Source organism: Sinocyclocheilus grahami, unplaced genomic scaffold (assembly GCF_001515645.1).
Source record: "Sinocyclocheilus grahami isolate Dianchi unplaced genomic scaffold, SAMN03320097.WGS_v1.1 scaffold41.1, whole genome shotgun sequence".
NCBI lineage: Eukaryota > Metazoa > Chordata > Actinopteri > Cypriniformes > Cyprinidae > Sinocyclocheilus > Sinocyclocheilus grahami.
Genome location: NW_015505220.1, coordinates 2,389,892 through 2,416,288, shown reverse-complemented (window position 1 = coordinate 2,416,288; position 26,397 = coordinate 2,389,892). Strand labels below are relative to the sequence as shown.

The 26,397-nt window shown below is 37.6% G+C and overlaps 1 protein-coding gene across 1 annotated transcript in view; it reads left to right on the top strand.

Annotated features, from left to right (window-relative positions):
- The first annotated feature begins 3,336 nt into the window (after positions 1–3,336).
- Positions 3,337–26,397, top strand: part of LOC107582207 (cadherin-10-like) — a 41,831-nt gene continuing 18,770 nt past the window's right edge. The window contains exons 1-4 of the mRNA XM_016267957.1: positions 3,337–3,653; positions 17,029–17,323; positions 22,578–22,697; positions 24,523–24,900. Coding sequence (XP_016123443.1) covers positions 3,456–3,653; positions 17,029–17,323; positions 22,578–22,697; positions 24,523–24,900 — 991 coding nt within the window. The 5' untranslated portion in view covers positions 3,337–3,455. The remainder of the gene's footprint in view (positions 3,654–17,028; positions 17,324–22,577; positions 22,698–24,522; positions 24,901–26,397) is intronic.

The following is a 26,397-nucleotide window of genomic DNA, read 5'->3' as shown; positions in this document are numbered from 1 at the left end:
GTTGTATGGTAACAGGCGAAATAATAATAAAAAAGATTCGCTGGCCTAACGTTTAACAGGCATGCTGTAGCAAAGATTAATATCCAGAATGCTATTAAACCTCAAGGACAGCCTTGAATGATAATTAGAAAATGCAATCATGAGGATCGCCACGCATAAATTGGTGCACACAATTTCGTTTTTTTCTTGCCAGAACGTTCTTGACATTGCAGTGGAAAGGCTAAGAGTGCACGATAACAGGATTTAAAATATATATATGGGTTTCTGGCACCCTGTGAATCCTGTAGTCATCATACAAACACACAATCTCCTGTCTGGGCCTTTTCACAAGCTACATCCTCTCACCGCTGTAGTGTTAACATCTTCCCGACTGAGCTGGATATTTGCAGCGCCTCTCTCTCTCCTTTATTATGTTGTGTAAACTTGCAAAAATCTTGTACAGTGTGTGATTTGATAACTCAACTCGCCATGCCTAATGAAAACAAAAGCACCCTGAGGAGGAGAACGCCAATTCTTGAACAACGCTTATGAACAATGGGAACCACAAATTGTTTGTGACTTCAGCATGTGCAATAAATATACAGCATGCATGGACAATATTTTAAATCTCTTGATTCTCAGATTTATTTTTAATTTTTTTGGTAATCTCATGTTGTAATTGCAACGAATACCAAAGTCTGCAATAAAAAGTATAATCAAATTCTTCCAAAATCAAAGTATCTGAGCTATGCTGTCCACATTTGAAGCTGTATTCTCTTACTGCATGTTAAAAAAGAAAATGTGTACCGAGACATAACTTGAGAACGCCATTAAAACAGCAACATTTGAACATCAGTGGAACATAATTTCGTATACAGCATACATAAACATTTTTTATGTTTAGAAGAGATCTCAAAAATATCTCAAACTGAGTTCAGATTTGCCAATATACCAAAGTTTGTTAAATAAATAAATAAATACTTAATCACATTCTTCCAAAAGTTATGCTTTTGAAAAGCTATGATGGCTATGCTATCTACATTTTATTGTATAGCTCACCTTTTGAATTCAATAATTGTCTATTTAGTGGCTACTAATTTCTTCTAAGGGATTTAAGGAGAATCATCTGAAGCATAACTGAGAAACTGGATTGGAGGACTGGATTGTGGATTTGAGCCACAATTAATTTTAGCAGACTTTTGGAAACTTTGGAAATACATACATACATAAATATGTCTCTTCTAAGAATGTATTTATTTTTTAATGAGAAAATTCCACAATAGTCAAAATTATCTGTGCTGCATTCCACATACATTTTTTTCCTCTCCCTTTCTCTCCTACTCGTATATTGTACTGCATTTGAACAGTTGTGGATATTTATTTCTTCTGCGGGATCCTACGGGCACCATACAAGACAAATAAATGATACTTGAAGGAAACTAAGAATTCTATTAAATCTCCTGAGCTAAAAAAGAGCAACCTTAAACGGCATTCATTGATTAATTCATTTCAGAAGACTCCAGGAAAATAAATATATAAATAATAAACATATAAAATGATAACCATCTCATGCTTCTCAGATTTTATTTTCTTCTGAGAAAAAGGTTAAGTCTGCAATAGGCTACATTATCTGTGCTGCTATCCACATTCATTTTATAGCTCTATACACTTACTCAGTGTGAGCAATTTGTGGCTTTTTTTATTTCTCCTAAGCAATTTTAGGAGAAACGTCTAAGATAAAACTGATAGTTAAATGACACATCACTGAGAACTCCATTAAATCCATCAGTGCTATGAAAGAGCAAACTCTGAGAGGGTAGGACCTGCTTCATCAGGCTTTGAAAGAGCGTGCAATAAACATGCATGAATCAGAACTCATTTTTATTACTCTTTTGTCCGCGCTCGCCCTTGAGCTAAGACCACGGATTGAAAACGTGTCATAGAAACCGTTAAATCAATCAAGTCGATCGTGGACCATGACACTGACAGATGGAGATTTATCTGGATCTGTCAGTCAAGGTCACGCCAGAGACTTGTGCAGGTTTTTTGATGCCAGCTGCTGATTACATGCCCCTGAACGATCAGTAGGACCCTCACTCTAAAATCAAATGTGGGCAGCACTTTCCACGCATAGACACAGACCATCTCAGTTCGTGCCAATGCGTGATTCATACCGGATGTGAAAGACTCAGCTTGGTCTCGTGAAAATAAAAATCATGATTAATTCATAAGGACCTTCTGAATGTCAAAGTTGTGCCCTACCAGCTAACCCTGGGCTGCATTGAAGCATATGTCTGAATGGAAGATTGGGCCACAAAAGGCCTCCTCTGCTGGGGCTGACAAAATTCATTACTCACATTAGCGAAGCCAGCTATTCCACAAATTACAGTAGTCTGCACACTTTCAAACGCTGCCTAGTGAATAATTCCTAATTTCATCCATATCTCATTAAGTAAATGATTTGATTCGTATTCACAAGACAGTGTTCATTTACATGCATAACTTCAGTCACATCAAATAGAACCAAAGCCCTAATTTGCTCTTAGACAAAGAAAGGATTCACTTTGTTCGCAGACAAGCCTGTTTGGCCTTGCTGACACCGTGTGTGTTTTATTTCTTTCCCCCACCCCACCCCACCCCCTTTCCCAAGCCTCCCCTTCTTTTCTTTTCTTCGATTCAGATCGTTAAACAAAAACGCCACAACATTATGAATCTGCTCCTCGTTTGCTCACGAGACCCCTGGAGACGTTTGCCGTAATGAATGCCTGTCAGGCTAACCTGGCTCCTTGGCCTTTTCCTGCAGACTCCTGGAAAATGGGCTTTCGTCAAATGAGGGAAGAAAGATTTATTAGGATTAACTTCCAAAAGCCAATAAATTATGCATACATCCTCCAAATTACCTATCAGAACTAGTCCTGGAGGAGAGACCGCTTCAGTGAGCCTTTGCTTCTTTTATGCTAGTTTGTGTTATAGAAGTGGCGGTCCTCAGCGTTTTGCGTTTGCTATCGATTTTTGGCTATTGCCGCATTTTGGGGGTTAACCGCAAATCTATGCAGAGTGAGGAAAGTAAATGTTTAGAGACATTCGGGCTCATGAAGTTCATCAATTAGAGACCACCGAGAGACTGCTGTGTGCTAAAATTTGAGTCACTTAATCCTTTGTGATCAGTCAATATTAACGATTTGTTTACTAGTTAGCCAACACAATTTTAGTCAGCTAACATAAATTTACAGAGTGCCTTTGTAGACTGTGGCACTTGACCCAAAGGTAATTTAGCAAACACTTAGCTTTGTGTTGATATTGCGTTGAAATGGTTTCTTAATGATCTTTTTCTATCCGTCACAGGCCTCAAGAAGACAGAATTAAGGATAAGATGCCCCATTTCGTCGCTCCCACCATTCAGCAGTATCTTCAACGTAGAGCTCTGTTTCTTAATTGATTCCTTATCAAGGACTTTCCAGGAGTGATCGGATACAATGATAATCAATCAACTTACTTTCCTCCTGTTGTTCTGCTTGCTGGGCTGGAGCGATGCACTGATCCGGCCGGTGCCTGGAATTAGCATGTCAGATCGGGATGGACGGACTCTACAACGCACTAAACGAGGATGGATGTGGAATAGTTTCTTTCTCTTAGAGGAGTGGACGGGGACTGGAAAGCAGTATGTTGGAAAGGTAAGGGCTGTTACTGTGTGTGTGTTTTTTTTCAGAATAACTGTGAGGAAGTGGACACATTTTCAGAGTGAATCATATGTAAGTGGAGACGATTTTTTCCTTATGAAAAAATGCCATGGCATTTCAATGGAGGTTTGGATGTGGTCCATGATGATAATACCATGGTATTATTTCAAACACCTTACAACTATGGTAAAGTGGCAAACATATGAAAACGGTAAACAAATAATACCATATCAAAATAGCATGCTTTTCTACTTACTAGTACTTTTTCTAAAGGCTATTTTAAGCTTTTAGCACCACATAAATGTGCATATAAAGAGTTAATTTCAAGATTTGTGCATGTTCCCTCTAGTGGGTCCTGGGTTTGATTCCCAGGGAATGCATGAGCTGATAAAATCTATACATTTAATGCAATGGATTTGAGCATTTGCCAATTGCATAAATGGGAATCGAACTCACAACCTTGCAGTGGCTAGCATCATGCTCTACCAGTGAGCTACTGTGCAGTATAATATGAGCTATTTCAGTCAGTCTGACCATTAACACACAACACAAACAAGCAAGCACAAGGGTCAGTTACGAACATCAAATGAACTCATACCTAACGGATAATGCTTTCAGCATGATAGCTAATGATGTATTAGAACAAAATCAATGCGAATGTAGGCTATTAGAATGAATCGATGTGTTGGATACAAAGTGCCATAATAACCCTCTTTATATTAATGACCACATCCTGATGTTCCAAAACCGATATGCTTGTGTGGGTTTAATTCAAAGGCTTACATTATAACCGTGACCTGATAATAAGAGCTGATGTCCCGGCTTTCAACATGCACGACTGATGCATGTTTTTTTATTTTGTTTAGCTTAGATCAAGTCAGAACACAAATCAGTCGAGAGTCAAACCTCTACTTGAAAGGTGGGCCTACCAGTGCAACACGATTCGGTTAAAATAAAATAAAAAAGCAGACGTGCAACTCTTGTGGCTTTAGATCAGAGCGGAGCCACCGGCGTCAGACGGCAGAGATGGCAGCAGTTACACCCCCGGTGCATGGGAGGAGGGGGTCGGCCAATTTTACATCAAAGACGTCTGCTTTCATCACCACATTCATCTTCTACAAGTAAACATGTGATAGATTCGGGGTGGAGAGAGGAGTGGTAGCACAGACAGATCAACATGTCTTCCTCTTATGGTGCAGGGTTGTTTTTGTGGGGAATAATGCAAGAAAAGAATCATGTGCAACAGAAAGGCGAGCAAGCAAGAGTGGGTGAGGAGAAAACAATAAATCAATCAAAAACGAGAATGAGATTCCGCCCTCATAGCGTTGCATTTTACGTGACAAGGCAACAAAACAGCGCTGACTGCGAAGAGTCCATCGGTTGAGGAAGTGTCAGACTCAGCAGTGTCCTGGCCTCGTTCCCAGAGCTTTGATGCTTCTCTCGTTTCTCTAGCTCTCTCTCCTTCTATCTCTCCCTCTTTTTCTGGCTGCTGCATTTCTCTGGCATGACAGCAATCACATGCTTTAGGCCCACTTCTCATCTACCGTCCACTCTCATTCCCAATTAAAGTGCCAGAAAGACACAGGGCTCCCATAAATACTGTAGGAGGGCGAGGGAGAACAAAACACCCACATGCTGGTTCGGGGAGACTACTCTGGAGCGACTTGATCATCCATTCCATCCATCCCCCATTTCTTACTAGTGTGTGTGTGGGTGACGCGTGAGAACTTGTGTCGTCCAATAGACGGGTACTTAGAGTCCCAGCGAGAAGCCATCAAAGCCATTGATGGTTCTCCTCATAAAGATAATTCAGCAACCTTTACGGAGCCTTGTGGGATACCATATTTATGTCTATCCGAGCAAGACCTCCACTGGCCCCTGACAAAGACAAGCCCTAAAAGAGGATTTATTTTCCAATGCGGAGCCAGAAATAATCCATAAAATGGGAAGAACATTTCCAATAAAACAACAGCGGTCTCGTCGCTTGCTTCTTGGCTCTTGTTCTATTGTGTAGTCTATAGCCATTCGCAAGACATGTCTATATCGTGCGACTAACAAGCTACAGTTTCAAATAGTTCAACAGTCAAGCCACCTTTTAAAAGTAGCACAACAAGATACAAATAAAAAGTATGTTTTTTTAAATCAATATTTATTTAGTATATAGTAATATCTTGCAATGAGGATTTAATAGAAATACCACCAATAAAACCAGAAAACATTAATTTATAATAAAAATTATGAATAATTTACATAATAATGAAATGTCACATTATGTCATACACACACACACACATACACACACACACACACACACACAAACACACTATATGAATAATTCACAGTCACATCGTCATCACTGCAACTGGGATGAACATGAAAGGGAGAAATTGAATATTAGCACTCATATTCTACAGAGCAAATACACTATAATTTATAATTCAGTTAGTGTATGATATGTGAAAACAGCTTCTGCTTTGAATTAATATGAAGCCGCATCAGGCAGACATGCAAAACAAACAGGATTAAAGAGGCAGTTTTCGAAATGTAATGTCGTGATGACTCAAGCTTAAAACTACTGTGAATTCTTTCAGATTTTAACAGCACACACCATTATATTTATGAAAGAGTACACTCCCAATCCAGAAACATCTTACTGGCCATCCACTGGTCATTATGACTGCTCAGGCGCCGCGGCCCTGTTGTGCAGCAAGACAGTCAGAAGTGCTGAAGCCCGCCATGCATTTCACCACTTTTGTGTCGTGAGTTTGATGTGGGGGCAGCGGCTCACATGGTGTGCCATCAGCGCTATTGATGTGAACAAAATCCTATTAACCTTCTCCAAGACCCATAATGCATTGTGCAAATAAACCCGTTCATACTGTCCCGTTTTCCCGGTGAGCTCCCTTCTTGTGTCTACCTAACCCTTTTGATCCTCTTCACGTAAATACTGCGCTTTAATAAAAAAGTAAATAAAAATAAATGTCTTGATCTTGATCATTTTTGCAAGCATTGATAACGACAAAGTCAGAGTGATGGCTCACCTTTGAATGTTTAAATATTTAGCACAGGTTCATTAGGACTTGTCAGGATTATAAACTCATCTGAGCGTGGAGAACCACATCATGAAGCGATAGAGGGAAACTCGTGCTAATCTGGCAGTTGTAGCACTACTGCAAGTGTCAACTAATTACGTTATGTAGAACGGCAAATCTTAATATTAAAGGGGTCATAGGATGCCAATTTTCCACAAGTTGATATGATTATTTGGGGTCTTAATGAAAAGTCTGTAACATAGTTTAGTTAAAATTTCTCAATGTTAGTGTAATTTTTACCCTGTCAAAAACAGCTCTTTTCAGATCAAGCCGTTTTAGTAGCATTTTCCTTTAAATGTTAATGAGCTCTGCTGACCCCGCCCCTCTCTTCCGAGCTGCTCTCAGAGAGACGGTTTACTTTAGCTGCATTCATCGTGAAACTTGCTAATTAGCACATTATTAGGAAAGGCGATTTGCAAAGATTCATTACAAAACATTATACTCACTTCTTCTGTAGATGAGGCTGGATCATGAATGATTCGCACAAACAGACGCATTTATGTAGATTGGGGGGGTGCATTCCCTTCAGAAACAATGTAATCCACTGCGAGTTCAGCGGTTCAGATGTCGGGAGTAAATGATGACTGCTATGTTCATTATTGCATCCAACAACAGAACACCTCAATCGCTTAGGAGTCATTCTTGTCTACATCTGCTCCAGTGGTGAAACAATGGTGGACTGATGACAGCTCACTCAGGGCGGAACTAAGGTAAGACATCAGTCCAGGCTGTGCTGAAATGCTACTGTCAATCAAACTATCATGGGAGGGGCCTGTCTGTGTGACATCACACAGACAGGCATCTGAGATCGGCTCGATTTGAGAAAGGGGAAAACATTTAACCAGATAAAAAAAAAAAGACTGGGTGAATTTTTATCATCATAGGGTGGTTGTGTACACACACTGCCAACACACATTTATGTTCAAACAACTTGTAAAAGTGCATGTAGCATCCTATGACCCCTTTAAATGTTAACTGAGATAACATATGTATATCAGAGGCATCGCTACATTTAGTCAGAAAGTCTTTTCTGAATAGAACGATTTGCAAGTTAAAAAGGTCACTTTTTAATAAGCTATGTATGGGCCACTAACAGAAAAGCTACAATACAAGTATACAAGTATGTCAATTTAAAGTACAATCATACCAAATATTCATTAAATTTGTCACAAAAAAAATCACTGTAATCACTGAGGTTGTGTCCCAAACAAGTAGACAGCTGTAGATACTTCTCTGAGTAGATACTTATTGAATAAGTACATACTTTGCAACAATAGATATTATGTTCTATATTGTTTGAATGTGTGAAGTAGTAATGTAATATGGACATACTACACTGCCATTTACAAATATTATCCTGTGGCCTCATGGGATAGTCCATTGGATGCACACTTTATGATCTTTCTGGAAGTAGTACGTCACTGAGATACTTTTTGATTACTGTTTTATGAATACTGTGAATCATACCACTATTTTTGCCCGCTATATAGTAGGGAGGTATGTTTCTTTCTTTACTATATATATATATATATAAGCTAACAAAATATATATTGTGTGTTGGAGTGGTCCAGACGCTACACAGCCTTTAGCTAAAATATTATGACTGTATTACTATCCACAAATCATCATAGTTTTTAAACTACTACTACCACTACTACATTATTATTATTATTACTATTATTATTATATCCACTTAACATACTTCTACTGCAATAAGCTATACTTCTATTGCAATAAATACTTATGTATTATGATTAACAACACATTGTAAATATAATTTATATATTTAAAAAATATTATTATTTATATAATATCATATAACATATATAATAACAACAACAACAACAACAAGAATAATAATAATAATAATACTGGTATAGGTATTAATAGTATTAAAACCTCAATGGCAACATTAATAGTCAAATTAAACAATGGGAAATTGAAACTCTGTTATAGTGTACTAATGGGCAAACGCATTCTCATTATACAGTGGGGCGTCCTGGGGTGTTACAAAGTATTTGTGAAATCTAGCTAACAAAATATATATTGTGTGTTGGAGTGGTCCAGACGCTACACAGCCTTTAGCTAAAATATTATGACTGTATTACTATCCACAAATCATCATAGTTTTTAAACTACTACTACCACTACTACATTATTATTATTATTACTATTATTATTATATCCACTTAACATACTTCTACTGCAATAAGCTATACTTCTATTGCAATAAATACTTATGTATTATGATTAACAACACATTGTAAATATAATTTATATATTTAAAAAATATTATTATTTATACAATATAATACTTATGCCTAAACTATAATGTTTTTTAATCCTGTGGGCATAGATTTTTAAATAGAAATTTTCCAAAAGGGGAGTCTCACAGCAATGCCATAGAAGAACCATTTTGGGTTCCCAAAAGAAAATTCAGTGGACATGTCTTAAAATAATTATTTCTTTCTTTAAAGATCAGAAGGTCTTTTTCTACTTAAACCATACTCTTAAAAATTAAGGTTCTTTATTGCCATCTATGGTTTTCTGAAGAAACTTTAACATCCATGGAACATTTCCATTGCACAAAATGTTCTTTATAGTGGAAAAACGTTTTAGATTATTGGATTATTAAAAATTTCATTAAAGGGGAAACATTTTTTATTTTATGAACGGATCACTGAAAGATTCTTTGAGGAACCAAACAAATGGTTCTTCTATGGCATCACTGCAAAAACCGCCTTATGGAAGCTTTATTTCTAAGAGTGCGAAGTATCGTTTGTGCTTTGAGAAGGTTCCATGAATGTTAAAGTTTCTTTAAGAAACCAGAAATCCCCATAAAAAAAAATACTTTATTTTTAAGAGCGCAGCATTATTGATTTATGTTACTCCAACATATGATAGCTTCTACTTAAAAAACAAACAAACAAAAAAACATTTTTATATTTGACATTTCCATCAGGAAAAATAAATAAATGCATCTTGAGATGTAATTTCTTCCTAAAAATTGGTTCAACCCCCATCACACTTGGGTCTAGAGTCGCTGGCTGTAAATATGTTGAAAATAATTAGATCTTATCTCAAGTTATTTATATCTACTTTGGCTTTCCTGCATGCTGTGTCCCTCACTCGCTCTGTCACTCAGGAGAATGTGGACCCGTGAGATAGAGCGCACAAACATTTCATTAACCAGATGCTAATGACTCGCATGCTAATGTTTGCATAGATTACTGGCTTGGAGCTGAAAGCAGAGACGTTCCCCCTTTTCGCTCGCAGCGGCTGACAAATTCTGGATTTATTTATTTGGACTTTTCTGGCGTTCTTGTCGGTGACTGTAAACATCATGTCGCAGGAGGTTGATTAAAAGCACAGGCTTCATAGATGTTTCCCAGATCAAGTCCAGGTCACTTGAGAGACAAAGACAGTTTCATAAAGCATGCAATGTTATATTCTTAAACCTTTAATAATGCATTGTGGCCTCTGGTATGCAAAGTAGTAATATCATCTCTAACAATATACATGCATTGTTTTCACAAAACCCCAATGGAATAAATAAGTGACCACTTTACATGCACAAGAATATTTCAATAATATTCCAAACTTGGTCATATATGTCTCACTGTACCAACGTTTTTATTACTCAATTATGAAAATTATCTGTAATATTGATTTATTCTTGTGCATGTCCATAATACAGTAATTTGAAGTCCTCCAAAATAAGAGGTCAAGCACTCAAATTTGGAGTGAGGGGAGACAGATATGAACAGTTAAAGACATTAGCATAAATCAATATACAAATAAAACATCACAACAGTCATATATTTAAAGAGGTTACTGGCCTTTAATTTCATCCTTCACCCTCTTGTCTGCTATTGTAAAAACATGAATGAGAATGAATTAGTTGGCTAAATTGCTGAAAATTGTGTGTAATAAACAGCAAACATGATCATGTGGGAATATTCCAATAGCTCTGTGCATATGGAAAATGGTGTGTGTGTGTGTGTGTGTGTGTGTAAGACTGATTCATAATGTGGTATGAAATCTACCTAATCACTGATTGGGTTAATGAGCTGAATATAGGCAGAAACTGGGAAATAGCCTAAGGAGCCACATTGCAGACCACACTATGCTTGAATAACTCATACTTAATAACTTACATCCCATACTTAATGCTGTTCTTTTAAACTTTCTAATAATAATAATAATAATAACAAAAAAAATCTGAAAATACGTCCAGGTTTCCAAAAAAAAAAAAAAAAATGATTGTAAGAAATGTTTCTTGAGCATCAAATCATCATATATGAAAGATTTCTGAAGGATCATGTGACACTGGACACTGGAGCAACGATGCTGAAAAATCGGTTTAGCATCACAGGAACAAATTACATTGTTATATAGAAAATAGTAAAAATATTTCACAATATTACAATTTTACTGTATTTTTAATCAACTAAATGCACCCTTGGTTAGCATACAAGATTTTTTCAAAAACTTTTAAAATGTTATTGACAAACTTTTGATTGGTGCTGTATATATAAGCCGTTTCAAACCCATTAAATTCATCCATCCATCCTGCAACCAAAATGCTGGACTTACAGCCGACTCAACCAAAGTGCACTCCTGCTGTCTACTATAATTCCCTATAGTTGTAACACCTGATTTTTCAAACAAGTAAAGGTGCTTTTTATGCCCCTGCACTAAAAAAGAAAAAAAGAGAAAATAACTAGAGGCGTCTGATGTGTGCATATATCCACTGACCCACAAAACCCCTGCAGCGACAGAGTCTGCAGTGTCTGCTTGTCACAAATGAATGACAGCACACACTGCACACAGTCTTTACAAGATGGGAAAATTACAAAACATACGGTACTACATCTGCACTCATCTAAGATAAAGCAACATTTTCTCTTGAATTGATTCTTAAAAACAAAGCTTCATATATTAAACCTTCCCATTGCACAAAAGGTTGTAGTGGATAAAGGTTATTCATATGGTATCACCACAGTAAGGTTCTAGGGGAGCCAAAAAGTGTGCTGCTTTGGCATTGCTGTGAAAACCCATGGCTCCTCTTAAGATTGCAGGCTAATGAAAGTTCATGAATAAAAATGTCAAATTGGGTTCAATTGGGATCTTGCATTGAGCTATTGCCAATCTTAATTGTTTAAACATCTTATTGCTAATAACTAGATGTTAAATGATCAAAATTATAGTTTTGACATCTTTTTGAGAAGATCAAATACTCTGCTTTATATGCGGTTTCCAAATCAATACATATTGTTTAATGCAAGTGCACTTACATAACCAGTCAATAGTTTGGAGTCAGAAAGCTTTTTAAGCTCTTATTCTCACCAAGGCTGCATTTATTTGTTCAAAAATACAGCATAAACAGTAATATTGTGAAATGTTATTACAATTTTGAATAACTGTTGTCTATTTGAATATATTTTCAAATGTAATTTATTCCTGTGATCAAAGCTGAATCTTCAGCATCATTATTCCAGTCTTTAGTGTCACATGACCCTTCAGAAATCATTCTAATATGCTGATTTGCTGCTCAAGAAACATTTATCATCACTGTTGAAAACAATGGTGACGATTCATATTTTTTTGTGGAAACCATGTTATCGGTTTTCCAGGACTGATGAATAGAAAGTTCAAAAGAATCACATCCATTTGAAATAAAATTATTTTAAAAGTATGGTCTGAGATTGAATCTCAAATGCCAGAACTCAAGCACAGGATATGAGGCATACTATGGTGAAGGTTTGCCTCATGAATATTAATTAATTGCATGACTGGGCAGTCTAGAAAGGTTACCAAGCAACGTCAGCATGGCCTAATTAATATTCATGAGATTAGCCATCACCATGTCATAACAACTGCTGACTGGACTGCAAATGTAATGTCCATTGCAGCATTTCAGTCAATTCTTTATATAAAAAGAGGTACTTCATATTTCATCTTTTCTAGTTTTCCACACAAACCCTCAGCTGCATATTTTCATGCATTTAGAATTCTGAGAAAAATGGGAATTTGTATTAAATTTGCCACACTGTTTGACTATGATTGAACAACATTGACATAACTTTCTCTCAACTCTCTAATGCTGGAGCGATATGTCACTTCTCACCACTGGCGTATAACCCCCCTGGTGTAATCCAATTATATACATTGTGCATCTGCTAATACAGTACATTTGTCAGATGTCAAATATAGGCTCTTCAAGATTTATTAGATTTCAGTAAAATACCATAAAAACCCCACAAACCAGCTTTTAATAGCACTAGAACAGAGTGTGAAAATGTGTTGTATCTACCATCTGGATCTACACACTTATGCTGTCACATGTTGCCAAAACAGTTGTTTTATACATATTTCAAAGCTGCATCTTCAAGATATTTAGTTTTTCTTTTTCACGCAGTGAGATTTGAAGTGTCATCAACAATTATTGTAATTTAAACTGTGTGGTTATGCTGTAAATATGGATAACTGACACGGTCCATAATGGCTGAGGTCATTCTGGTATCGAATGGCTTTTTTTGTGAGCGAGCGGTGTATGTTTCTCTTCTCTCTCTGTGTCAGCGGTGACAGCACAATCCCAGGAGACCCGAACGATCAATAGAGTGTGAGAGAGGGGTTCACAAAACTAATCAAACTTGTGTTACGTATGTCACCTCTACACAGCCAGTTCTGATATACTGTAAGAGAAATCTCTCTGTAAACAGTGCAGATACACTTGCATAAGATGTCCGAAATAAAAAAAAAACAGGGACATTTCTAGTTTAGTAAATCAATATATCATTGAAAATTAAATTTTTCCTCCATGTGGTAAAAAAAGGTGGACTATTTTGCTTTTGTGTGTTTTGACCATTGTAAATGTTACTGTAGTGAACTACGATATATCACACTCTATCATAAAACTCTAAATTGCACTACCATTGAAAAGCATGAGGTCAATAAGATTTCTTTCTTTTTTCAACAAGTGGTTACTTCTTTTCAGCAAGGAAGCAATAAATTGATCAAAAATGACAGTAAAGACACGTATAAGCTTTCGAAACTTTTCTATTTCAAATAAATGCTGTTCATGTGAACTCTGTTCATCAAAGAGTTCTAAGCGTGGAAAAAAACTTTACCAATATCAGCATATTAGGATCATGTGAAACTGAAGAATGAAGTAATGTCTGCAGAAAATTCATCTTTCCATCACATGAATAAATTACATTTTAAAATATATTCAAATAGAAAACAGTTATTTTAAATTGCAATAATATTTCACAATATTACCGTTTTTCTTGTATTTTTTTAAATGCAGCCTTGGTGAACAAATAATAAATAAATAAAGATGATTGGACACCCTACGCTTTCAAATCATTAAGCAGATATGAGGACCACAAAATGATGACATACATGACCCTCTCGTGTTTGTGTTATGATGAAATATAAAATAAGGTATAAACAGAAATATGTATAATTGACTCATCAGCTTGCTGATGGGAATTGAGAACCAATCAGACAGCCACTGGGGAGGCCAGAAAACTCCAAACACAACACTATAATGAATAAGCTTTTAGTTGAGAAAAAGATAATTTCCCCCCCCCATGCAGAACACATATGATTCCTGTATTTTAGTATGAGGGGGGTCCTAACCCCTAATAAAGTCTAAGAGGTCATTATTTACTCACCTTCATGCCATTCCACACCTGCATGACATTCTTTCTATGGTAAAGTAGTCAATTTGATTCACACACTGATTCGTACGAGGAACAGAATCAAATTTAAATATTTACTCACTGAAAATCTTGACATGCATCATTGTCCTCCTTGGTGTGCTCATGAGAGAAGAACAGATGTTTGATTCATGAATGAATCCTATTGAGTCAGACTTTCTTGATGAATCAGTTCATCCAGTTCACAAAGCTCACTGAAAGAGAAAAATAGCAGTTATTTTATTCAACAAAATGCAGTTTGTTCTTCAAACAAAGCATATGGATGACTTCAGAAGGCTTAGAATAGAGTGCACGAGTCATGTGTCGTATTTTTAGGGTGTCTTAATAGTACTCTTGCATCTTTTCTGAAGCTTTCGTCCCCATGGGGACTAAATGGATGAAAAAGAACGACCAATATGATTTTCCTAGTTGTTCATGGAAAAAATAGCAGCATAAGGGTTTGCACCCATGAGGGTGAGTACGTAGATCTCTTAGAGAGGTGCATTTGGTTGCACTTTATTTTGTGACTTCACTAGGCTTAATATAATGAACTTTAAAAAAAAAAATTAACAACTGCTATGGGAGCATTAAGCATGACATAAGTAATATATGCCTTCCTACAACTTGCAGCATGGTTGTTTTAGTATTTTTGAGATTTACATTTTTTTATTAATATTTTAAATTTAATTTAATATTTTACGTTTTCATTTTAATTAAAGTTTTAGTATTTTGGTTGTGTATTTACGTCAGTTTTAATAGTTATTGTTTTATTGTAAATATTTCTACTTTCAGTTTCAGTTACTTTAGTATAACAAAGTTAAACTAAATGAAAATCACTTGAAAGTTTTTTTTTTTTAATTATTATTATTATGGAAGCCCACTTTTGTCACTGAATAAAATATAAAATAAAAAAAGCAAAATGTGACTTTTTATCTCACAATTCTGACTTTTGTTTCTCACAATTGCGAGTTTCAATTAATTCAATTAATTAAATCCTGCCATTCTGACTTAACATCTTGCAATTCTGACTTTATAACTCGCAATTGTGAGTTTATATGACACAATTCTGAGAAAAAAAGGATTGTGAGTTTATATCTCACAATTCTGACTTAATTTCTTAGAATTTATGTCTCATAATTCTGAGAAAAAAAAATCTGAATTGTGAGATAACGGTAAACGTGAGATAGCTTTGCGGTAAAAATGAAACAAAATCGCAATTACTTTTTTTATGCTTTTATTCAGTGGTGGAAATGGGCTTCCATATATTTTAGCTTATTACAGTTAATGTTTACTTTATTTCAAGTAACAAAAATGTATGGTTTCATTTTTTAGTTAACTACAATAACCCTGCTTTGCGGTAAACATGAAACTAAATCGCATCCACACAGGTTTGCCTCCTACAATTGCCTATGCCAGGACATAAAACTTCTAAAGTAAAGATAGCTATTTCTCTAAGCAGCAAGCTAGTGTGCTGTTAATGCAATTGAGTGTGTAATAGATACCGAATTCAGTTCCAGGACAGAGAGGAACGGTGCTTTACAATGACGCAACCTCCAAATTGAGGTTTTAATTGTTATGTGTCAAATTATCTACATCCTGATAACAGTGGTTAGAAAAGCCTCTAAAATCGTTTCCAATTATAGTGTACATTTAGCCGTAAGTGGACAGATTATGAAATTGTAGGGTGCAATGCTTAGCGTGACACTCTTAGAACGGAATCTGTTTTTTGGTTCTTCTTATTTACTGCTGAGGAAAACAAGGGCTGTTTTTGCAGCTTCTTTCGGCCGTTGATTGTTCATTTAGTAAATATGAAACATTTTATGGCACCTATGCTGATTGGATATTTTGTCCAGGGCTGCATGGCTAGCCTCTTCTGGTAAAATCCTAATCAGGAAAAGAGGAACTGCAATTAAATGGAGAGGCCTGTCGGGCTTCCTCTTGTTGCTAAGAGACAGGTGTAAAATGAAAGTTCTGCTCTGAAGGAGTGTTTTGTGTAATTGTGACTGTTCGGCACAAAACCAGCCGTATCTTTTCTCCACAGTTTGAAGGTACAGGAGTCTATTGACAGTTTTCTTAGATATCTGCCATATGCCGTCAACCACGGCAAACACAGAGCTTTCTACACAGTAAGTTCTGCGCTCCTGCAGATAATGGCGAGATCGCCATTCGGCGCTTTGTGTTTGCTGTTGAAAAGGAGAAGGAGAATTGTGAAACTATTACTGATACTGATGTGAATGAAATACTTAAGTCGAAATTTCAAGCTGCACCCACAAAGAAAATTAAACCGAGCGCCCGGGCCTTTGAGCAAAATCACATTCATATTCACATATTCATGACTCATTTAAAAACATTGCTCAGGAAACACATTCTGACTTCGGCCAGCAAGGGCTTAAACTGCATTTAGCGAATGGTTTAATTTCTGTTTCCATTTGCACAAGGTTTAGGGCCACCGCCTGAACATTTTGCTTTGACAGACTGAGTATATTTGCGAACAATTTGCCAGTCGCACGCTAAGAAAACAGTTAATTCGGGAACTGTTAATTCCAACAAAACTCTCTTTGCTCTTGTCAGCTTCACTCAGACATGGACCATGAAGATGGAAATGTGAAGTACGTCCTCACCGGAGATGGGGCCGGAACTGTTTTCGAGATTGATGAGAACTCGGGTGATATCCACGCCACCAGGAGGCTTGACAGGGAAGAGAAAGCATTGTATACACTGAGCGCCAAAGCCGTCAACAAAACCTCCGGACAGGATCTGGAGAGGGCCTCGGAATTCATCATCAAAATCCATGACATCAATGACAATGAGCCAAAGTTTGCCAAGGACACCTACGTGGCCAGTGTATCAGAGATGTCGAATGTTGGTGAGTATGAGTTGCTGGCAAAAGATGTTCTGCCAAATTCACAAAAGTTATTTTTTTAAGGAGAAAATGTATTGTTATGGGTTATATAATGCTTTTCTGCTTATATGGGGTGGAAGGAAATTAAAGTTTGCCAAGGACACCTACGTGGCCAGTGTATCAGAGATGTCGAATGTTGGTGAGTATGAGTTGCTGGCAAAAGATGTTCTGCCAAATTCACAAAAGTTATTTTTTTTAAGGAGAAAATGTATTGTTATGGGTTATATAATGCTTTTCTGCTTATATGGGGTGGAAGGAAATGAAACTTTTCTGAAAATGTACTCACCTTCAGGCCATCCGGGATGTAGATGAGTTTTTCTTCATTTGAACAGAGTTGGAGAAATGTAGCATTACATCACTTGCTCACCAATGGATCCTCTGCAGTGAATGGGTGCCGTCAGAATGAGAGTCCAAACAGCTGACCACAAAAACATCACAACAATTTACAAGTATTGTTAATCATTAATATCTTTTGGAAGGAAAATCTGCATGCTTATGGCGTTTAAACCTTTGCTTCTAGACAAAATATAGATCCATAATCTATTATAACGCTTCCTCCAGTGAAAAAGTCCATCTCCTGCTGTCTCTCAATTCAAAATCCACAACATATGTATTTAGGATTGTTTTGACTCGTAAATGGTGCTTGATCCGTGTATATTTCTCCCCTGATTCGGATGAGTTGACTTTTTCACTGGAAATCAATATAGAGATAGAGGACTTGTATTTTAGCCTGAAGCAACAGTCAGAAGTTAAAAACGTCTTGATGGATTTATTACAAAGAAGCAGCTTTTCACATACATTAATTGATGGACTGGAGTCACGTGGATTACTTGTGGATTATTGTGATGGTTTTATCAGCTCTTTGGACTCTCATTCTGACGGCACCCATTCACTGCAGAGGATCTATTGGTGAGCAAGTGATGGAATGCTACATTTCTCCGAATCTGTTCTGATGAAGGAGCAAACTCATCTACAGATGAAAAGCCTGAGGGAAATACATTTTCAGCAAATTTTCATTTTTTGGACGAATTATTATTTTAATATAATTACTATCATTTTATGTATTTATTTATTTTTTTACAGGGAACCGAAATGTACAATATCAACATTTTGTCAGTTTCTAAAATGTGATTATTTACTTCAGAAACATACATATTTACAATCCCACTGGCTGGAACTGGAATTGCAGTTCTCCACATTTGACATACAAAAACTCATGAATACATCAAATGACAACTATTTTGTAGATTTTTACATCCAGGTGCAAGTTATTTTCATTAATGTCACTCACTCACTCACTCACTCACACATACATACACACAAATCTCAGTCACATCAAAATGCCTCCATCTATTTTGTAGATTTTTACATCCAGGTGCAAGTTATTTTCATTAATGTCACTCACTCACTCACTCACACATACACACAAATCTCAGTCACATCAAAATGCCTCCATAAAAAACATCCAAAGCAAAATAAGCTATGGACTTTTTAAATATATAAAACAGGCTTAAAAACAAAAGATTTCAGAAGGATAATTCAAAATGATTACATGTTAAGCAGAAAAACCGGATGTGTGTTTACCAAGCAGTCAAAATGGTCTCCACCATGACGAGCAGAGTGACATTGGCCAATAAAGGGAAACACTAACTAAACGGAAAACACTTTCTTACAGCCACTTAATCAACGCTGATTAAAACTATGACAAACATTCAACTTCACGTGATTTTCAGGGAGGATAAAGATCTTACAATATCCCATCTGAATTCATTCAATTATCAGTGATTTTAAACCCATTAAGAGAGGCAGAGAGAATCAAAGTAAATGAACGGGATGCAGCAAGCTGAAATCAATTACTCTTCACGAAGCAACAAATTAACCCGCAGGTTTATCTCAAATGAATCAAAACTCATTTGCAGTTCCGACAAAAACAAGGCAGCCGGTTTTGATTAAAGATTTTGTGCTATGATAAGATAATCATTGTGGATCTTAATCATTGTGACCTGGCAAATGAATCAAAGATTAATCACTAGGAAATGAGGAAATTGTGTTTGAAGTGGTCCTGGTGTACCTTTTTGTGTTTGTCAATTCATAAAGCACTGTTTGAGAACGCCTGACAATGTGTCAGAGGTTACCAAACAGAAATTAAATATTTTCACATTTTTACTTATGCCATTTTGACACCTTAATAATAATTAGAGGGTGAGATGTATTGCCCCCTAGAGCACAATCTTCATCATAGAAATGGCCCATCACATCAACCGGCCTTATGTTGTAGATGCTTTTTCCATAATTTCTGTTGAAAGGAGAAATATAATATAATTTAGACATATTAATTATCATGTTAGTTATCACATCTATCCTTGTCTAGAAAACAAAGATTCACTGCTTACCTCACTCTCGCATTACAGAAGAAACAGGACTAGAAAATGATCTTGATTGAAACGGACCTTTCCTAGTTGGTTAGGACAGGTTATTTAACCCCTGCTGGTTGATGCCATAACTAAACCATCTAGGCCAAAGCAGCATTTCTCTTTCAGTGACTATTCAAGAAGTAGCCGTGTTGTCTGATGCAATGGGGGAAAAAAAGTTAGTAAGCAACATGCTGTCAGAAATATTTCATTATATTATAGCAGATGCTTCACTAGTCCCCAGTATTTTTTGAAGCATGAAATGGACTAATATTTTTCCCTGCCTTTCAAGTCACAGCTCAGTCACTAGTGAAGGGTTTGGGACTGTATTCATTCTTGAGGTGTCATCGGCCAATCAGCACTATCGTCACGTCCTTGTCATGACATTTTCAATGCGACATCAAAAAGAAATGTGCTATTAAAGCGTAAAGGTATTCAAAATTCTGTTAAGTTCTGGACGTCTCATTGGAGAATAGATCTTAATGCAACCGTGTTTGTTACAACATTGATCCCTGAGGCGTGAAACACTACCAGTCATCCTTTCAGACGAATGCAAGACCACTCCACTCAAGCTTCAGGGACTCTCAGTTGGATTCTTACATTCCAGCGCCTGATCTCCTATATGCCTCTGCCATCGAGAGTCTCAAAGCACCTGTGTTTTACAAGCAATGTTGTTTAATTCAGATTCTTAACATGATACCTGGCAGATTCACTGTCACTACCGATATTTATTTCCCTCATAGATGTAAAAGCACGTCACGTTCCAACAGTTCAACTGTGGCCAGAGTTATTTATTCAACACAATCTGGTAAAAGCAGCCTTGTAAATGGACCACAGTCTTTTCCCCTCAGGCTTTTGCTCTTGAAACCCAAGCTCAGCCTTTCTTTTCCGTTTCTCTTTCCGTCAGGCTCGTTCTTCCTTTCATATCCGTATTTCTCTGTGGGGTTCAAAGTTACATCATCCCCGGTACTCCGTAACATAAATGGGACACTGTGCTCATTTGACACTTCGCTTGAGCTCTTCCTTTCTCCCGACCGTGTACGAATTCAGGAACGGCTCTGCTTGCCAAACCGTGAGGTCACGGTGGCACTCGCGTTTAAGACGAACAAACCGGCCATGTGTTGCGAACGTGCCTGCCGTTAATCAGATCCGGCCATCCATGAAGACTGACACTCTGTTTCCCTCCGTGTTATCGGAATAGGACCGGAGGGCGACAGATGTTTCCGCATTCATTAGTATTCTTCAAGCTGTTCAGAGAGTGAATGCTGCTCGGCAGAGATCTTGTTGATGCCAAGGACGCCGCTGATCCATGGCAGAAACAACATGTGCATTCGGTCCACCTTCAGAGGTGAGACTGAGAAGCCGCGAAGTCACCTCTAAAGTCTATTGAGAAGAACAAACAGTAAGATGTCAGTAGTACACAAATGAGAATGGAGAAACCTCTGAATCTACTCGCAGGAAGCCGTGAGTGTAATGGAAAGCACGGTTGTTGGCAACTACGAATGAGGAGTGATTTTGCCCTTCACGTGGCAGGAGAAAAATTGTTGTGTCTAGTTATTGTCTGAGACCAGGCCAAGATCAGACTTTTGTTGTGGGTAATGGTGTACTACACACTTGAAAACACTACAAGACTTTCAAGTAGAACAAAGGGTGAGTGATACAGCCACAAAGAGAGAGAGAGAGAGAGAGAGAGGGAGAATATTTATATTGTATAGCCTTTTGATGACATTCAAAATCAATTCTGAAGATGGCCAGAGAACCACTGAAAACAGAACAGATCAATCAAACACATATACAATATATGTTTCAATAAAACATTACATCAATAAAAACAGCAATACTTAATAGTTTTAGGTAAAAAAAGTGAAGAAACATTATAGTATAGTACAATAGTATAGCATAATTAATACATATATATATATATATATATTCAAACAATAATATAAATACTTTGTAATTACATTAAAGTATAGTATTTGTACAATAGATATTATATAAATATTTAAAATTATATAAATCAATTATGTAAAACAAAAATCGAAAATATATATATATTTCTGTCATGACAACTCTCGAAGGGATTGGCATGGTAATGTACATGTACATTAATGCATTTGGTATTGGCGGAATAGATCTGCTACGCTGCTGCTGCTGCTGCTGCTGCAGAGCAAGTACCGAGACTTGCTACTGCCAATACATCCACAACATGCTGCTGTGAGCATGTAAGAAATATTGCTGCTGCAAGCATAACATACATGAAATAATTCATATCAGAGACAATTTTTTTTGCCTCCTACAGATGTCCAAAGCTGTGTCAGGCTGAAAACGAACCCCCCGAAATCATGTTAGTTTTAGATTAATTGGTCTAATTATAATGTTTCTTTGAGCAGATTATTAGTCTGACGTTTCCCAGCAACATACAGCAGATTCCATCAGAGCGGAAAATGAATGGGATGACCCAGAGAGAGCGGGCAAAAGAAAAACTACAATTAAAGATATGTCCATCTCACCGTGCAGCTGGAGTAATTATGAGACTAGGATTTAGATCAGAAACACACCGAGATAAAGAAGATGAAAGCGATCATACATTCGCCTTGATCACTGCTCATGCTGGGAAGGAGGGGGTCTCATCATATAGGTTAATAGCCACTTTTACAACTAGGAATTTGTCGTTCATGGTGCACCTTTAGGATGCGCTGCTTTGATCATGGTTGAGGTTTTAATACTGGATGTGGGGATCATGCGTATGTCATGTTAGGGCTTAAATACCTCTCTCTATAATTCTCTTTTGCTTTCTCTCTCTCAAGGTGCATTCGTAATGAGAGTTACAGCCACTGATGCAGATGATGAAGCATATGGAAACAGCGCCAAGCTGGTTTACAGCATTCTGCAGGGCCAGCCATATTTCTCAGTCGAACCTGAAACGGGTAAGTTGGGAAAAGATGAGAGAACAAGCATGATTTGAAATGATTAAAAGATGGGATACAACAGTAAGGTGATACAAGATTTGCTAACATGTGTGGGTGAATCACATAAAGCCTGTCGAGAAAATATGTCTTGATCATATTTCACCCTAAAACCAAAGGATAAGAAATTATATTTTGCACGAAGAAAACGAAGACACACACATAGACACAATCTATCAGTCTGTATTTTTGTAGTTGTTATCATTTATTTCTATTCTAATGTAATAATGTATTTTAATTTATGTATTTTAGTTAATTTAGTATGATTTAAGTGTGTGGTGCTTTTAAAGACATTTTTTTTGGTACTGAAGTTTAAATTAGAGAAGCTATTTAAACATCTTTAATGACACTTTCATACGGGCGAGTAGTGAGTTAAGGAAGGATTGCAAAATTACTTATGACATCTTGTGAATCACCAGCAAAAATATAAAAAATATTGTGAATATTCAATATATACTGCTTAGTCTATAGTAGAACATTACTGTAGAGCCAAATATAAGCAGCCAAATGAGTTGGTTTACGTTACTCCATAGCCAAATTTCAAACAGCTTTTCATATCAGAGACAATTTTTTTTGCCTCCTACAGATGTCCAAAGCTGTGTCAGGCTGAAAACGAACCCCCCGAAATCATGTTAGTTTTAGATTAATTGGTCTAATTATAATGTTTCTTTGAGCAGATTATTAGTCTGACGTTTCCCAGCAACATACAGCAGATTCCATCAGAGCGGAAAATGAATGGGATGACCCAGAGAGAGCGGGCAAAAGAAAAACTACAATTAAAGATATGTCCATCTCACCGTGCAGCTGGAGTAATTATGAGACTAGGATTTAGATCAGAAACACACCGAGATAAAGAAGATGAAAGCGATCATACATTCGCCTTGATCACTGCTCATGCTGGGAAGGAGGGGGTCTCATCATATAGGTTAATAGCCACTTTTACAACTAGGAATTTGTCGTTCATGGTGCACCTTTAGGATGCGCTGCTTTGATCATGGTTGAGGTTTTAATACTGGATGTGGGGATCATGCGTATGTCATGTTAGGGCTTAAATACCTCTCTCTATAATTCTCTTTTGCTTTCTCTCTCTCAAGGTGCATTCGTAATGAGAGTTACAGCCACTGATGCAGATGATGAAGCATATGGAAACAGCGCCAAGCTGGTTTACAGCATTCTGCAGGGCCAGCCATATTTCTCAGTCGAACCTGAAACGGGTAAGTTGGGAAAAGATGAGAGAACAAGCATGATTTGAAATGATTAAAAGATGGGATACAACAGTAAGGTGATACAAGATTTGCTAACATGTGTGGGTGAATCACATAAAGCCTGTCGAGAAAATATGTCTTGATCATATTTCACCCTAAAACCAAAGGATAAGAAATTATATTTTGCACGAAGAAAACGAAGACACACACATAGACACAATCTATCAGTCTGTATTTTTGTAGTTGTTATCATTTATTTCTATTCTAATGTAATAATGTATTTTAATTTATGTATTTTAGTTAATTTAGTATGATTTAAGTGTGTGGTGCTTTTAAAAAAAACACATACATTTTGCTCTCATGTACTAATAACCTTATCACAACATCATTTGAAGACTGACATCCTACTCAATTAAAACTCACTCTTTAAAATACCCCAAGGCAGGGAATTAATTTCCTTGGTTGTGTTTTTTTCCCTCGTCCAACCTTCTTTTTTAGCATGACATTAAGATATAAATAATGAAGTCAGAGAAGCTCATTAGATAGCACCTAACAAAACCTGTGTCCATCCATCCTGTCAGGCGTCATAAGGACGGCGCTTCCGAACATGATTCGAGAGAACCGGGAGCACTATCAGGTGGTGATTCAGGCTAAGGACATGGCTGGACAGATGGGCGGTCTCTCCGGGACCACTACAGTCAACATCACTCTCCAGGATGTCAACAACAGTCCTCCTCGTTTCCCCCACAGTAAGACAACACACACTCTCCTCTTACATGCATGTGTTGACCTGAAGGAGACATCTTCGCTTCCGAACATGATTCGAGAGAACCGGGAGCACTATCAGGTGGTGATTCAGGCTAAGGACATGGCTGGACAGATGGGCGGTCTCTCCGGGACCACTACAGTCAACATCACTCTCCAGGATGTCAACAACAGTCCTCCTCGTTTCCCCCACAGTAAGACAACACACACTCTCCTATACATCGCATGTGTTGACCTGAAGGAGACATCTTGACATCAGTATTGGATTTTGAATTAGAAATGAACACAGATTAAACACAGGTGATGCATTCAGGGAAATAAATTGTTCTTCCACCCTGGTCCACAAAAGCATTTTTTTTATCTATCACCATAAGGCCTATAGTACAGCAATCTTTTTTTGTAATCAAGCCAACATTTGTTGTCTAGACAAACCTTTTTTTTTAGCTAAAATTATTAATTTTAAATTCAGTTGAATTCTAATTCCTTGATTGCATATACAATGCAATTCCGAATCATGTTTGCTACCTCAATTTGAATCAAATTAAAGAACTGAACTGAACTTCAAATTCAGATCAAATCAAATTTGACAGAAACCTTTATCCAAAGCAATTGGTAAAGCATTCAAGCTATATTAAATTAATGTGTGTGATCTCAGGGAATCAAAACCTTGACCTTGGCATTGTTAACAGCATGCTCTACCATTTGAGCTACAGGAACAATTTCCCTTGCTGTAAATCTTTAACTCAAAAGGTCTGATGTAAAAAGCAGCCACTATCTAACACACAAAATGCAAAGTTCCCCTTCGGGAACTCGAGCTGCGTCGGAAAACGCTAGGGGAACGCCACTGTACGCCCTGAAGTGGAGGCTCTTCACTGCATGGTGCGGAGATCGCCTGCTTGACCCAGTTAACTGCCCGATTGGTACAGTGCTAGAGTTCTTGCAGGCCCGTTTCTCCTCGGGGTTAACCCACTCCACCCTGAAGGTCTACGTGGCGGCCATAGCGGCCTACCACGCCCCTCTTTGTGGTCACTCGGTGGGCAAGGACCCTCTGGTTACACGTTTCCTTCGCGGTGTGATGAGGCTGAGGCCTCAGGTACGATCTCGTGTCCCTCCTTGGGACCTCGCTGTGGTGTTAGAAGCTCTCTGTAGGCCTCCCTTTGAGCCTATCGAGGAGATATCGGAGCGTCTTCTTACATTAAAGACTGTGTTTCTCTTAGCTGTATCTTCTCTGAAGAGAGTTGGGGATCTGCAGGCCCTTTCTGTGGCGCCTTCCTATCTCGACTTTGCGCCCGGTCTGGCCAAAGCTTTTTTATACCCTCGTGCGGGGTATGTCCCTAAGGTCCCCTCCTCTACACCACGGCCTGTCGTACTCCAGGCTTTTTATCCTCCTCCTTTTAGGGAGCCCGACCAGCAGAGGCTTAATTGTATGTGTCCAGTGCGAGCACTGGACGCTTACGTCCACAGAGCTGCCCAGTGGAGAAAGGCGTACCAACTGCTTGTGTGCTATGGTCGCCCTAAGAGAGGTCATCCTGCTTCCAAGCAGACCCTCAGCCGGTGGATAGTTGATGCCAATACTGTTGCCTATGAGTCCTCTGATCTCCCTTCACCATTGGGGGTCAAGGCTCACTCGACAAGAAGTGTGGCGGCCTCCAAGGCCTTTCTGGCAGGAGTTCCTATGCAGGACATCTGCA